Source organism: Convolutriloba macropyga, chromosome 11 (genome assembly GCF_964194025.1).
Source record: "Convolutriloba macropyga chromosome 11, txConMacr16.3, whole genome shotgun sequence".
Taxonomy (NCBI): Eukaryota; Metazoa; Xenacoelomorpha; order Acoela; family Convolutidae; genus Convolutriloba; species Convolutriloba macropyga.
In genome coordinates, this window is record NC_134478.1 from 34454532 (window position 1) to 34470310 (window position 15779).

At 37.2% G+C, this 15779-nt stretch overlaps 2 protein-coding genes across 2 annotated transcripts in view; one reads left to right on the forward strand and one right to left on the reverse strand.

Moving 5' to 3' along the window:
• Positions 1-15779, forward strand: part of LOC142349203 (palmitoyltransferase ZDHHC3-like) — a 335645-nt gene that overhangs the window by 67108 nt on the left and 252758 nt on the right. The gene's annotated exons all lie outside the window — the stretch shown is intronic.
• LOC142349596 (uncharacterized) overlaps positions 1-15779 on the reverse strand; it is a 57237-nt gene that overhangs the window by 11197 nt on the left and 30261 nt on the right. The window contains exons 15-16 of the mRNA XM_075401277.1: positions 15272-15637; positions 13834-14029 (exon numbers count right to left, since the gene is read on the reverse strand). Of these exons, the coding sequence (XP_075257392.1) occupies positions 13834-14029; positions 15272-15637 (562 nt within the window). The remainder of the gene's footprint in view (positions 1-13833; positions 14030-15271; positions 15638-15779) is intronic.

A 15779-nucleotide genomic window follows, 5' to 3' on the forward strand; every position in this document is an offset into this window, starting at 1 on the left:
ACGGCACATTGCTCATGACAGGGTCCACCTTCATCGCAGTGATGAAGATCAGAGGCAACCTGATGACAACCAAGGCAAAGCTGCAGAGGTGGCACAGAGGGCAGGACCCCTCTTGTGATTCATGCGGTAGACGTGAGACACTGGCCCACATCCTCCAGGTGTGTCCCAGAAGCTGGGGCGAGAGGATCAAAAGACACAAGTGCGTGGACCTCGCCAAGGGACTACCGGAGAAGCAGGGCTACAGCTCACTTGCCGAACCTGTGATTAAGACAAGACAGGGCATCAGGAAGCCAGACCTAGTGGTGTGGAGGGACGAACAGGCATGGGTCATAGACGGCATCATCTGCAGTGATAACGCAGTTCTAGATAATCAGTTCCAAGTGAAAGCAAACTACTACCATGTTCCTGAAGTGGTACAAGATGTGATGTGCGGGACTCAGGCAGTGTGACATTTGGTGCCCTGGTAATGAACTGGCGTGGGTCAATGGCACCGAAGACATGCCACCTCTCGAACCTGGGCCTGAAGAATAGCCACCTCCAACTGCTCATCGTGAGGTGTCTTGAGGGATCAGCACGGACGTTCCAGCAAAGGAAGAGGAGCGGATTCACGAAGTGATCACGGCTCACCGATGAAGATGGCTAGAGAACCGCAAGGATCTAGCCACCCGAAGCACAATGACAATGTTCACAAACTCAAGGCTCGCATACCTTCGTATGCCAACCCAATCACTGATGACTCTTTGCATAATGATGTGATATGTAAATACTTTATTTTTATGTATTGATGTCTAGCTTCTATACAGAGAGAGAACATAGTGTTTGCAAAAAAATAGAGAAAAATAGTTGCATATAACTAACCTTGAAACGGTATTAGAAAGATGAGTTGAACCAATTTAATTGAATTGGTAGTTACTAAATTGTTCAAATAGAACTTTTGGTGAGATGGCCGGGGTAAATGATGTAACGATTTGATGGTTCAACTAATCGGTTATTGTGTAGATAAGAAGTAACAGAAAGTGAATTTTATATGTGTTGTATCTGTTGACAGAGACAAGTTTTTAATTTGCGTGATCCTTCTAGTAGTTTTAGCCATATTTGTTGCTTTGAGTTCAATTGCTGTAAATTTGATAAATGTTCTAGAGTAATACGTTGATGTACTATTAATATTCATTTTTTGTTAGCGATGGTTCACAAATAGGTCTACTAGGCCTAGCTTAAGTGAATAAGTCTGTTGTGATGTGTTGTGGAACTAAAAGAAAAAGTAAGGTATGCATGAAGCAAAACCTTCTGATAAGGGGGACAAGATGTATCAACAAGCAGAACAATTTTATGATTAGGGTTGGTTAAGATTTAGGTCAGAAGCCAGTTTTAACAACTATTCGGGAAAATAATAGTCTAGAAGGGATGAGTGTCGAATTTGGGAAATCTACTTTTATCACAAAAATGTAGCGATTGAAAGTGCTGGAACTTGAATTTCAAAAAATCGGTTTCCTACAAATTGTTAGTGAGACTGTTAGCTTGCAATTCAAGGTCAATTGGCAAACCAGACATTCGTGGAACAAAAAAGTGATCCTAGAAGTTGAGTGGGTGCTATATTGATTTTCTGAGGGGGACAGAATTTATAAAAGTTGTTTATTATCCGGTATTTATCTCAGTGTGATGGAACTTGGTAGGGAGTAAGTACATACAATGGAGAAAGTTCCATTGTTGTCACTTTCCGGGGATTTGTTTTATAGACACCGTAGGGGGGACTTTAAACTTCCAAGTAAGACTTAAATTCTTGAGTTCATAGTTTGACCGATTGATTAATTGGTAGCGGCATAAGTCTGATACTGCTATTGTTCTAGATTGAATAGCTTGAGTAGAAGTCAGTAATGTATAAAGAAGGCGTTCAGGTCATTTCATTGTTCTTTTGAAGTCATAACAAACTTTATGTCAGAAAGAATAACTAATGTGGTCCATAATGCGAAGTGAACAAATTCTTTTGTTTTGATCATTCTTGTACGCTGTTGCTTGATAAGTTACTAAGGAGTAGAACAACAACATCACCAGAGAGTGCCATAATAAGAGCTGTAGCTTAGGAGTTGACCTGTAGAGAAGTTGTGATAACAAAAACATTGTTGAGGAGTTGAATTAATTTGATAAAATCAAAACACCGGTTTGCGCGATTGGAAATCAGACCACCAGAGAACAACGGAGAACCGCAGCTAGATCAAGCGGCTGAATTGAGGGCTTGCAGAATTGAGAGTATACTTGTTCTCTAGTGGAGAATTTGATTACAGAGTTAAAAATGTGAACCATCTTTTATAATAAAACTTTGGTTGAATTTTGATGTGGTTTTGTGATCTTTTACATTTCTTGTTTATTCATTTGATCATAGTTGACTACTGGAATCAATTCATTATTCCGACTAGAGCTTCTTAAAGCCACCAAGAGCAGCGTGGGGACAAAAACCCCGCCAATAGACGTCTGAGAGCCATCAAAACACCCCTTTCAATTTCTTAGAGATTTGGACGCTAGTCGGTCCCCAGCTAGTCAGTCTAAGCAAAGTACAAAATTCTACACCCCCTCCCAGCTTAATGTTCATATAAAATTGCCGGCACATGAGATAAGTGTGCACTTGAGTCATGTCGATAACTCTGCAAAAATAGTTGGAAATCAAAACATCGTTGACATTGATGCGAGCCTATTCTCATAACTTAAATACAACAGAGCGCCAGTGTACTCACAACATTTGTCGTTTGGAAGAATGTCGGGAAACAAAGAAAGCATTTGTTTTGAAAGTGGAATATGGCAATCCTAAAACCCTGATGAAGATTGTAGAGCCAGGATTACCCATCATTTCGAATTTGTTCTTAAAAACTCTAGATATGCAACCATCCTACAGACATCAAACTGTATATCATTTGGAAACATAACCGACTAAATGTCGGAAGAATTGCTCTCAAACGACTAGTGGGAGCTGTAATCAATTGTAGCGTGCTCCAGTCAGGGGGGGCTAAATGGGACTAAGAAGTTCAATAGTGGGCTTCAAATAACCACATTAGAGGCTAACACATACCACTATTAAGAATTAAAATGAAAAATGGCACCAGTTTCGGCGCACTTTTCATTTGACTTTTAGTATTAAATTGCCGCCAATTGAGTTCAGCTGCTTGCAATTATGATCGAGAGAGAATTTTAGATCACGCGAAGCGCAAAGTCAAGGGCGTAAAAGTCACTCGAAAAGTCAAAACGGTCAAGCGAAAATTTTGCTTAAAAAAGACACGTTTACAATAATTGCTTCTCTACGAGAGCAATTAAAAACTAAGTGTGGCTACACGAACATTGTTGAATCTATTCGAAAGGATGCAAATACGAACACAGCCGAAAGATTACCGAAAAAGCCATAATTGACAGACATTAGGACCGCATGTCATTCACCATGGCGTAGATGCAGAAAGGTCGCCGCACCACAATCGAAAATCTGAAAACCAACAAATGTTTTCCAAAAAACTGTGCAGTAAAAAGAAACATACCCGCACATTGCCGGAAAACAGCCGTCGTTGTTTCCCATACTCGATTGGGATAAAAAAAACATACCCGGCAGATTGCTGGAAAATAGCCGCCGTTGATTCCAATAAGCATGATCCGGAGTGAAAGTATAGATATTGAAAAAAAATTTTGTGTAAAAACATTTTTAAAGTCCGATTTATTTTGATGGCATTTCGTAGTTGAACATACTTCTGTTTCTTAGAGAGAGGCTACAGTGGCTACTATCAATACAAATAAGCATTAGAGATGGTAACTAAGACCTATAGAAACGACGTTCAAATAGCGGGCATCTAAAATTGGGCTTTATGGGTTTATCCCGTTTCGATTTCTGACTTCAGTTTATTATATTGACTCTGAGCAACTGATGTTCAAAATCACTTTTAGCAGAATGAGAGAAGGGAGAAACTAGTCTCAAGAAGTCAAAAGATTTCAAGCAAAATGTTGAAGAAGCGGCAAAATGAGGTAAAACGAAACATTTTTTTTGTTCGACGAAGTAAAAAAAAACATAGCAGGACAAGTCCTGACGTACAATTCAAAGAATTGTCATTGACTAAACAAAAAAACTAGACCTAGAACGAACTATGAGGGAATTGGGAAAACCATTTAGAAAAAAAAATCCGATCCAAAATATTGAAAAAACAGTAAAAACCAAAGTAAAATTGCCACATGTGAACAAAAATCCACTAGCTAGAAAGCGAATTTTTGTTCAAACACCGTTTTCTTACTCCACTTTAAATTAGAGCAAAAAATTTTCACGCCGCAAAACCACTCGCCTTTTCGCTCCATTTGCTGTTTCGGCGTCACCGAAATCGCTACTCCAATTTGACTTCAAAAAGCATAAAAATGTGTGAACAAATCTTAAAAAAAAAGACAGCGCCCCAATACAATTCAATTTCTTTGTAAAAATAGGAGCTCTATAATAGTCGACTGAGAAGATGAGGGCGGCTATTAAACAGAAGAAATTTGATTTTTTTTTAAAAATATATTAATCCAGCAAACTATTCTGCAGTCATTTTGTAGTTGGACATACTCCTGTTGCTAAATTACAGGATACAGGGGCTAGCATAAATACTAATAAGTATTGGAGATGGTAACAAAGATTTATATGAAAAAGTTTAAACAGCAGGCATTTAAAATGGGCTTTATAGGTTTATCCCGATTCTATTTTCGATTGTTTTTCGATACTGACTCTGTTAATTTAAGATTCCTCTGCTGGTCAACAGATTCCTCTGCTTTCAAAAGCACTTTGACCAAAATGAGAGAATTGAAACTATCCTGTAGTAAATAAAAATTATGCAAAAAAATGTCGAAAAAGCGCAAACTAAATATAACACGATCATCCTCCTTGAAAGACCGTCTTCGAATAGTAATCAAACCAAAAACCAATACGTCCACGAAATTAACCAACGCTTTAAAAATCTAAAACTTATTCCATTTCTTTTAGAAGATCGTTTCAAGTTTTTCGGTCCAACAACGTCAACGTGAAAAAACTTTATACATTGGGACTTCAGAGAGCAAATAACAACTTTTTACAAAACCACGACAACAATGTAAAAGACAAAAATTAGCAAAAATCTAATGTCTATTTTTTTTCTAATGTCTATGAATATAAGTTGTATTGAAGTCATTAAAAAACCAACTAAAACTAGCGATCTCCAACATCTATTGCACTTTCAACCAAAAAAGCATCGATCAACATTGATGAAAACCATTCAGGGACCACGTAACAGCAACAGGCAACTATAAGAAGTTCACCAAAGAAGAGAACAAAATGATCGACAATTAGGGGTCATCCTTGAAACAATTCAAAGCTTCAACACAGCGTAAAAGAGATCGCTCATTATTGAAACTAAGAGACGAAACAACAAAAACGATTTAAGAGAGCAAAATCTAAAAACAATCTGATCATTTTGAGACAAGCTGTGTTAAAATTGCAAAAATGAATTAGATATAAACCGAGACTACGTGGTACACCAATCAAAAGAACAAAAGCCGGACAATTCCAAAAAAACGCCAAAACATTTTTTTTAAAATAGCCGGCATATTTCCGGAAAATAGCCGCCGTTGACGCGCTAGACACACATCGGGATTGAAACAGAAAAAGAAGAGATAGAAATAAGCAATAATTTTTCCAATAATAAGTTTCAAAAATTGTTCTAATTCAGTGTGCAGTTTCAGTTAGATTCTAAATCTATACTTACTTATGCTTCTAAACTGAAGGGTATTAAGCTTAATACTAATATCAGCAAGCAATCGCTCTAATGAACTTTGATAACCGAATTCAATGACTTAATGACAGGACTCTATCGGTATATTACGTCTCTTTTGATTTTGATCTTTTGACTTTGACAGTATTCACCACATTGTCTAATTGAATGGGTGAAAAAATTTCAACTACTTTCAGTTGAAACAGAGTGAAAAGTCACAAGTCAAACGTAAAAATCGTGACTTATGTAAAACGAAAAGCGAGAGCGCCTAAATAATAGCCGTTTGAGGGGCTGACGGCGGCTATTAAAAGCATAACCGGCAGATTTCCGGACAATAGCCGCCGTTGATTCCCACAACCAAGATTGGGACTGAAAGAAGAGAAAAAACTTGTGAAAATGATTTTCGTAAAAAAATGTTTAAGTGCAAACTATTTTGATGTCATTTTGGAGCTTAACATACTCCTGTTTCGTAGTGAGACATTACAGGGGGATAGTATCAATACCAATAAGCATTAGAGATGGTAACTAAGAACAAAGTTCGAGTAACGGTGATCTAAAATCGGGATTTATGGGTTTATCCCTTTTATATTTCTGGTTTCGTTTTTTAATACGGACTCTGTTCATTGTGAATTGTTTGCTGAGCAACTGCTGTCCAAAAGAACTTTGAGCAGAACGAGAGAAGAATGAAACTAGCCTAGAGAAGTCAAAAAGATTTCACGCAAAATGTTGAACAAGCTGTGAACCGATGTAAAGCGAAAATTTTCATTCGAAAAAAAATTAGGAGCGCTATAATAGCCGGCTGAAAAGGTGAGGCGGCTATTAAACAGGTAATATCAGATTCGTGAAAACCATCAAAGTAAACAACCATAAGATATTAAAAACATTTAAATGGCTCAAAATAAGATCTGTGACACGAGGTGAAGTAAACAACATAGCCGGCAAAAGCTGCGGAAGAATAGACCTGCGTTCCATATAATAGAGATAGAAACAGATACAGATCTAAATTGAAAAAAAAATGGACGCTGCTCAAAAAACTAGGTAAAAAACATTCAGCGATTAATTAATAAAGCTTGTTAAAATTCATTCCGCAGAAGCCTCTTATTCGGGACCTTTACTGCACAAATGAGTTCCTTTGACCCTAAACAAATTCAAACTAAACTTAAGTTTTAAAGTGCAACAGTCATTTTATTGAGTGAGGTAAGTCACTTATGATCAAAATCTAATCACGCAAATAACCTGAAAACTTTTGCTAAAGCGAGTGAGAAATGACGTCACGCGGGCAAATGCCGTTAGTGAGAGGAAGAAGTAATTCAGCAAATTTGACCTTTTCAGCTTCACTGTGTGAACAAATGTAAAACGAAAAAAGAGCGTCAGACGACGAAACAAAAAAACCAAGAGCACCGCAATACAGCTTCGCTCAGCTTACAGCTTCACACAGAAAGAACCGGCAAAGTCCAAATCACATATCTTTTATGAAAACAAACAGGGAGTTTCAAAAACCATTACTTGCATTTTGATGTTTAAACCGTAGCAAGCAAGCCTCAATATATTAGCACACACGTACCAACTTTTCAAAACATTCGGGCAGAAAAGGACAAGAAAAACAACAAAAACAGAAGTCGAATTGCCACACGTGATACAACTCGCTCTTAAGAACCGAAAATCTGTTTAAACACAAAGTCCTACTTCACGAAGATTTCACGCAATAAAACTAAGCTTTTCGCTCCTCGATCTTAAAATATCATATCTGGAAAACTTCCGGAAACCACTCTAAGTAGTCTTTGCCGAAAAACCACCCTCGCAATGGTATCTGGCAGAACGTTTCAAAATTGTCAGGCCCTATAACAACTCGCTTTTCGGTCCTCTTACTAGTGCATCGCGTCTAAAATCACTCATCCAGTTTGACTTCTCATTATCAAGAAAAGATCAAAGAAGTGTGATTATATCTTAAAAAAGACATTGCACCAATACAATTCAAACTTTTTGAGTTGCAAAACATAGCCGGTAGTTTGCTGGAAAATAGCCGCGATAGACGCTTGTGGCCTTCTACGAAGTGAAACAACTAAAGAAATAAGATAGACATCGACCACCAGTCCCTTAATAGACCACTAGACTTTTTGGGATAGATTCGGACCGTCAATTTTATGACACATAAGCATTATAAGGGGAAAGCTCTAATAGGGCTTTTCAAAATTAATTTTCGAAATCAAAAACTCAAGACTCTAATACTCAAGAATTAGGGCATATAAGTTTGGCGCTACTTAGATGCACACTATTGATCTTCAACTAGTAAATGTTCACAAAATTTAAAGTTCCATAAGTGCGTTCAGAAGTCATTTTTTGAGTGAGGTAAGTCACGCAATTGACCTAAAAGCAGAAATGACGTCGCACACTCAAATTCTAACTGCAATGCAGTAGAAGTCACTGAAGTCATTGAAAAAGTCAATTCCAAGAAGTCAGGTCGTAAGAACAATCGATGGAGACGACGAATTCAAAAAATATATAGCCGATAGAATACCAGGAAACGACTCGAATAGTCGTGCATTATAATCTCTAACCTAACCGTACCGAAATCAGAACATCAAAATAGACAAGAGAGAAAAAAATAAAAGTAGGCTAACAAACCACATTAAATTGTTTTAAAAATGACAATTTTTTAGGTGCGGGGGAGCTAGGTGGGGTGGGTGGGTAGATCGGTTGGGGAGGTGGGTAGTGCTGGGTAGGTGGGGGTAGTTAGGTGAAGGGAGGGGGTAGTTTGGGGGGTAGGGGTAGGTGCGGGGAGGGGGTTAGTTATGGCGGGGGCGGAGGGGGGGTGTATGTAGGTGGTGTGGGGGGGGGGGGGTGTAGATAGGTGATGGGGGTTTTGTGCGGTGTAGTTTTGATAATTAGGGGTGACTTATATAGGAACAAAAAAATCTCAAAATGACCTCTTCACCTTGAACATTACCAGCAGTTCCTAAACATAAACCGACAAATGTCGGAAGAATTGCTCTTGAACGACAGGCGAGGCAATTTAATTCATGGTCTTTAGAATAGATCAATTTTTCTTTATGGGTGCAAAAAACCTGTGCAAAAAACCTTGACCCCACCAGGATTCGATTAACTGACCTCCCGATCCATGTCCACCCGCACTACCACTGCGCTACGAGTCACTTAATTTTCCTATGCTGCAACTGAATTTATATTAGCAACAAGCTTTACTTCGGAGCACTAGAGATCACTCAAAAATGATGAACGAAAACGCGAAAAAGTCACTTGAGAAGTCAAAGAATGTTCTAGAAGAAAAGCTCAAAATTGTCAAGCGAAAAATTTGCAAAAAAAAGACACTCACGTTTACAATAATTGCTATGAACTGCGTTCAAGAGCAATTAATTACTATACATTACTAAACGAAGCTATTGTTAAAGTCCAATATTCGAAAACAGAAGTCAACAATCAAAAACGGAGGTAAATGCTCGAACAGAAAGAAGTTAAAATTCAAGTCATGAACAAACTTGCTCTGCTAAAAAAAACCTGTAGAATCTCAATGCTCCTCTTCGAGTCGTAAAAACCTGTAGAATCTCAACACTCCTCTTCGAGTCGTAAAAACCACGATGTACCCAATAATAGCCGCTATCGCTTCGCGGCTATTAAAAACGAAAACAGTTCACACAGCGATAAAAGAAGGAAAGGAAAGGAAGGACAGAAAACTGAACATAACCAACTATCATCTCAAACGATCGCGAGCAATTGTCTTCGGTGGTAGAAATCGTTGGCTTAAGAATGCTAACAATAGGGAGTGAGCGGTGGTAGGTTTAGGGAGTGTTCGACGATAGAATGGTTTCAATTTTTTAATTTGGCGTAAAACTATAAGAGAGCTGCTCAGCGAAATAATGCACTTGTGCTTTACTCGTTCGAGAGCAATTAAAAAGAAAGTGCACCAATACAATTCAAAAAAATACCATGAGATCAATAATAGCCTCGTTATCTTTTCGGGGCTTCTAAAGAAAGATGATATTCAATCATGAGATCTGGCGGTGAGAACTTTTCTCATGAAAAAGGCTAAATTTAGACTGTCATTTTTATGAGATATATACGCGCTATGAAGAAAAAGCCCTAACAGAGCTTTTTCACAATTAATAATCAAAATCAAAAATTCTAATACACAAAATTGACCTTTAACCAGTAAATGTTCATAAAAAGATCATAAAGTTGTTCATAAAGTTCCTTAAGCTAAGTAAGAAGTCAATTTTTTGAGTGAGGTAAGTCACGCAGTTGACCTAAAATGAGAACAAAAGACCTCACGCACACAAATTTCAACTGCAAAGCAGTAGAAATCACTGAAAAGTCAATTCCAAAAAATCCGGTCACGAGAATAATCGATGGAGACGACGAATTAAAAAAAACCACATAAGACAACATACGCATTTAGGCTAGCCAGCACTTTCAAAAAATTATACAATTTCTACATTTTTTGGCTTCTGATGGGTTGGAAAAAATGTAATCGCATAACACAGCCGGCAACTTGCCGAAAAACAGTCACCGTTGATCCGCTTGACGCACATTGAGATTGAAGCAGAAAACAAAAAAGATATAAATTGACAGAATTTTTAAAAGCCTTCCTATTTGGTGTAGAAATTCTGCAAATTCGGTTAGATTCTAAACTTACTCATAATTCAGCTTCTAAACTGAACTCCATTAAGCATAATAGTAATGCCAGCTAGCAATCGCATTAATGAACTTCGAAAACTTAATGCACTATGACAATGACCGGACTTTAAATGTTTATCACGTTTCTTTTGACTTTGCTCTTTGACCGTATTCACTACATTGCGTAAATCAATGCGTGAAAGAATTTAAATTCCATTCAGTTGATACAGTGAGTGAGATAAGTCAGAACTCAAACGTGAAAATCGTGACATGTAAAACGAAACACATGATCATAAGTTAAAACGAATAAAAAAGGACAAGTCATGAACTACAATTCAACGAATCTTCATTGATTGAATAAAAAACTAGGCCTAAGACGGACTATGACTGGATTGGGAAAACCATTCTAAAAATTTCCATCAAAAACCGAAACATAGCCGCGTGTCCTTCCACGAATTGTAACAACTAAAAAAAAGATAGACGGATTGACCACCACTCCTTTAATAGACCACTAGACTTTTTGGGTTAAATTTAGACTGTCATTTTTACGAGATATATACGCGCTATGAAGAAAAAGCCTTAACAGAGCTTTTTCACAATTAATATTGAAAATCAAAAATTCTAATACACAAAATTGACCTTTAACCGGTAAATGTTCATAAAAAGATCATAAAGTTGTTCATAAAGTTCCTTAAGCTAAGTAAGAAGTCAATTTTTTGAGTGAGGTAAGTCACGCAGTTGACCTAAAATGAGAACAAAAGACTTCACGCACACAAATTTCAACTGCAAAGCAGTAGAAATCACTGAAACTGAAAAGTCAATTCCAAAAAATCCGGTAACGAGAATAATCGATGGAGACGACGAATTAAAAAAACCACAATGTGCTATCTCTTCGCGGCTATCAAAAAACAGTAAAGTTGGAGCGGCAATTCCGCATGAAAAACCACTAGCGAGAAAGCGAATTTTTGTTCATACAGTGTTTTCTCTCTATTTATCGATCCACTTCGTGTTTCGGCGTGAGCAAAATCATTGCTTCAATTTGACTTCAAAATTCATGAAAATAGAAAAATATCTTTAAAAAACATTTCGAAGACTTCCGGAAACGACTCGGAGTAGAAAGTTGACCAGCTTCACTAAAAATGGACCTAATAATGAACCTAATTATTTCAATCAATTTGAAAAATTAACAGGCAAATTAGCAATGCAAAAGTAAATGAGAACAAAAACTGACTACGAATTTGATAAGAAAAACTTTATAAATAATTGCGGCTCTAAAACAACTATTCGCAAGGATAAAGTTTTCGAGATAGTTAATTTGAACCACAGAACTTCTTAAATGCTATAAAAACTTGGAGAAGAGTACAAAACTGCAAAACATAGCCGGCAAATTAACGCAAAAAAGAAGCCGTTGACGAGCTTGATGTACATCGGGATAGAAACAGAAAAAGAAAAGACAGAAAATGACTGAATTCTTTTCGGTTTTTTTTTCTCAGTGTCAAAAAAGTTCTAATTCGGCGTGCAGTTTTAGTTAGATTCTCTAACTATACATAATTTAGCTTCCAAACTGAAAGCTAATGAGCTTAATACCAATTTCAGCTAGTCAATACTCTAATAACTTTGATAACGTAATGCTCAATGACTTAATCACCCGGCTCTATCGGTTTATCCCGTTTCTTTTGATTTTGCTCTTTTGACTTTGACTGTATTCACATCGCGTAGTTCAATGCATGAAAATCATGAATAATGTAAAACAAAAAAATTCTCAGAAAAACATGAACATACCCGTCAGATTGCCGGAAAATAGCCGCCGTTGACTCCCATAACTCTATTGGGATTGAAAGAAAAGAACATAGCCGGCAGATTGCCGGAAAAAAACCGCGATAGACGCTCGTGGCCTTCCATGAATTGAAACACCTAAAGAAATAAGATAGACAGATCAACCACCAGTCCTTTAATAGACCACTAGACTTTTTGTGTTAGCTTCGGACTGTCAATTTTTTGACACATACGTTCTATAAGGAAAAAGCCCTTAAAGAGCTATTTCAAAATTGATATTCGAAATCAAAAACTCAAGACTAATAATCACGAATTAGGGCATATAAGATTGGCACTACTTAGATCATAAAAATTTAAAGTTCCATAAGTGAGTTCAGAAGTCATTTTTTTGAGTGAGGTAAGTCACGCAATTGACCTAAAAGCAGAAACCACGTCACGTACATAAATTTTAACTGCAAAGTAATAGAAGTCACTGAAGTCAATTCCAAGAAGTCAATTCCAAGAAGTCAGGTCGTAAGAATCATCGATGGAGACGACGAATTAAAAAAAAACACGATGTCCCCAAAAATAGCCGCTATCGCTTCGCGGCTATTAAAAATATCAACAAAAATTGATTTTTGTACAAAAACAATTTTAAGTGCGATTTATTTTGATGTCATTTCGTAGTTGAACATTTGAACATACTCCTGTCTCTCAGTGAGAGTCTACAGAGTCTAGTATGAATACCAATAAGCATTATAGATAGTAACTAAAACTTGTGAGAACAAAGTTCAAGTACCGGGCATCTAAAAATAGGCTTTATGGGTTTATCCCGTTTCTATTTCTGACTTTGATGCTTTTATACTGACTCTCTTCATTTTAAATTGCTTTGCTGAGCAGCTGCTGTTTAAAAGGACTTTGAACAGAATGACAGAAGAGTGAAACTAGCCTAGAGAAGTCAAAAAGATTTCACGCAAAATGTCGAAAAAGCGGCAAAAAGGTAAAGCGAAAAAAAGTTCGACGAAGTAAAAAAAATAGGAGCGCTATAATAGCCGGCTGAGAAGATGAGAGCGGCTATTAAAAAGTTCCATAAGAGAGTTCAGAAGTGTTTTTGAGTGAGGTAAGTCACGCAATCGACCTAAAAGCAGAAATGACGTCACGCGGACAAATTTTAACTCCAAAGTAGTAGAAGTCACTGAAGTCATTGAAAAAGTCAGGGTAAGGCGAAACAAAAATCTGCTAGACGAAGTAAAAAAAAATTAGGAGCGCAATAATAGCTGCCAAGAATTGTTGACGCTGCTATTAATAATCATCTTTGACAGAAATATTCGAGTTTAAAATAAAAATTGCTTTGAAAATGCCGCACGTGGTCAAAACAATATCTCTCGCTTAACGAAATTTTTTTCACACCTGCTTTACTCGCTCTCTCTCAAAAACATAGCATGAACAGAAATCACTCTCCTCTTTCAGCTCTTCAGCAATATGACCTAAAAACTTTCTTTTCAAACATTTCACTTCTTGTTTCAAATACGCTCTAACAAAATTACCGATAGAAAAAAGACCTCCACCAATACTCCTCTTAGAGTCCTAATAAAAAGACAGTGCCCCAATACAATTCAAATTCTTTGAATTGTAAAAAGGAGAGCGCCTAAATAATAGTCGTTGAGAGGCTAACGGCGGCTATTAATCACCAAATTTCGAAACTCACAGCTAGCTGACGCTGATAAAATTTAATTGCGAGTGAATTCAGCGCGAAGCAGCCAAAGGACAACAGACAACTGGGTGGAACTCCACTTCCACCTGGTGTCGAGAACAACCACGGAGCATAGCATTCTATTGACAATCCAAGCACGTACTTCTCCAAGTACAAACTCACGAACAACAGAACCACACTTGCAGATGAGCTATAAGCACAAAGTTGGGTTAGCGATTCAATTCATTTGCTTGATTTTTTAGAGGAGGTAATCAGAATTTGAGAACCATTTATTATTATAGACATTTAAAATTATAGAGCAATGACAAGTTTTGTTAAGTTTACAACATAGCCGGCAGATTGCCGGAATAGCTGCGAAATAGACTTGCGTGCCGTAAAATACAGATGGAAAAAGATACAGAAGTGAGTTGATAATAGTTATCGTCGCCGCCTATAAAACTTACAAGTTTATTTCAAAGGAGGTTGTTTTTGGGTGCAAAAAAATTTTCCTGTCGCGTCTCGAACCGGCGATCTCCGGATTAACAGCCAGTCGCCTTAACCACTCGGCTGTCGGACCATACAATCTGTTTTCTTACAATCAACTTTGTTTTAGGAACAGATTCTGTTTCTGAATAACCGCAATTTAGGTCACGCAGAAAGCGTGAAATCAAGCGCGAAAAAGCCATTTAAGCAGTGACGAGACAGAATGTTCTAGAACAAATGTAAAACGAAAATGAAGCGTCAGACGACGAAACAAAAAAAAACATAGCAGGACAAGTCCTGACGTACAATTCAAAGAATTTTCATTGACTTAACAGAAAAACTAAACCTAGAATGGACTATGAGTGAATTGAGAAAACCATTTTGAAAAAAATTAGAAAAAAAATCAGAAAAAAAAACAGAAAATCAATGTCAAAATGCCGCATGTGAACAAAAAAACCACTAGCGAGAAATGAAAATTTAATTCAAACAAAAAACTAGGCCTAGAATGGATTTGAATGGATTGGGGAAACCATTTAGAAAAAAATCCGATCCGAAAAATCGAAAAAACAGTAAAAATCAGAGTGAAATTGCCGCATGTGAACAAAAAACCACTACCGAGAAACCGAATTTTTGTTCAAACACCGTTTTCTCAATCTACTGTAAAATTAGAGCGAAAAAAATTCACGCCGCAAAACCACTCGCTTTTTCGCTCCATTTCCTGTTTCGGCGTGACCAAAATCACTACTCCAATTTGACTTCAAAAATGATGAAAATGTGTGAACAGATCTTAAAAAAAAAGACAGCGCCCCAATACAATTCAAATTCTTTGAATTGTAAAAAACCAAGAGCACCGCAATATAGCTACGCTCAGCTTACAGCTTCGCAGCTATAATAAAGAATTTTTGTTTTCACCACTTTGTGAAGCTTAACTGATAGAAGGGACAATTAAAATCAGAGAAAGCATACTAACCCAATGTTAAAAATGAAATCCATGGACGTGGCAAGGAAATGGTTGTCCCGTTGTATTTGATTCCCATTTGACCACAAATTCTTTAAGGTAACGGTCAAGAAGCTGCTGATGCAACATTGCAGAACATACAAACAGTAAATAAACATCGAATTGACAGACAGATGAGAACGTGAATGACCAATTGCTAAATTTTGAGATTGAATTCCAATGAGCAGAGAGTAAACGATCGATCCTACAATTTGACCGAACAGAAGAGCTGTTACTGAGCTTTTAACGTCAGTTGCAGTGAGTGTGGGGACACTGGTTAATAAGAGGAGGCAGATAATGATTACGATTGTCAAGACTATCGAGAGGCAGAATCGTGCACTGAAACATGAATCATTGGTTAACTATTTTAAACTCAGCTTGTGACACAAAACTTTTGGTACGGGTTGACACTTCTCAAAATCAATTACAACAGCTGCCAACATCTTAAACTTGAAATCCCACCTCATAGAAATTCACCTGG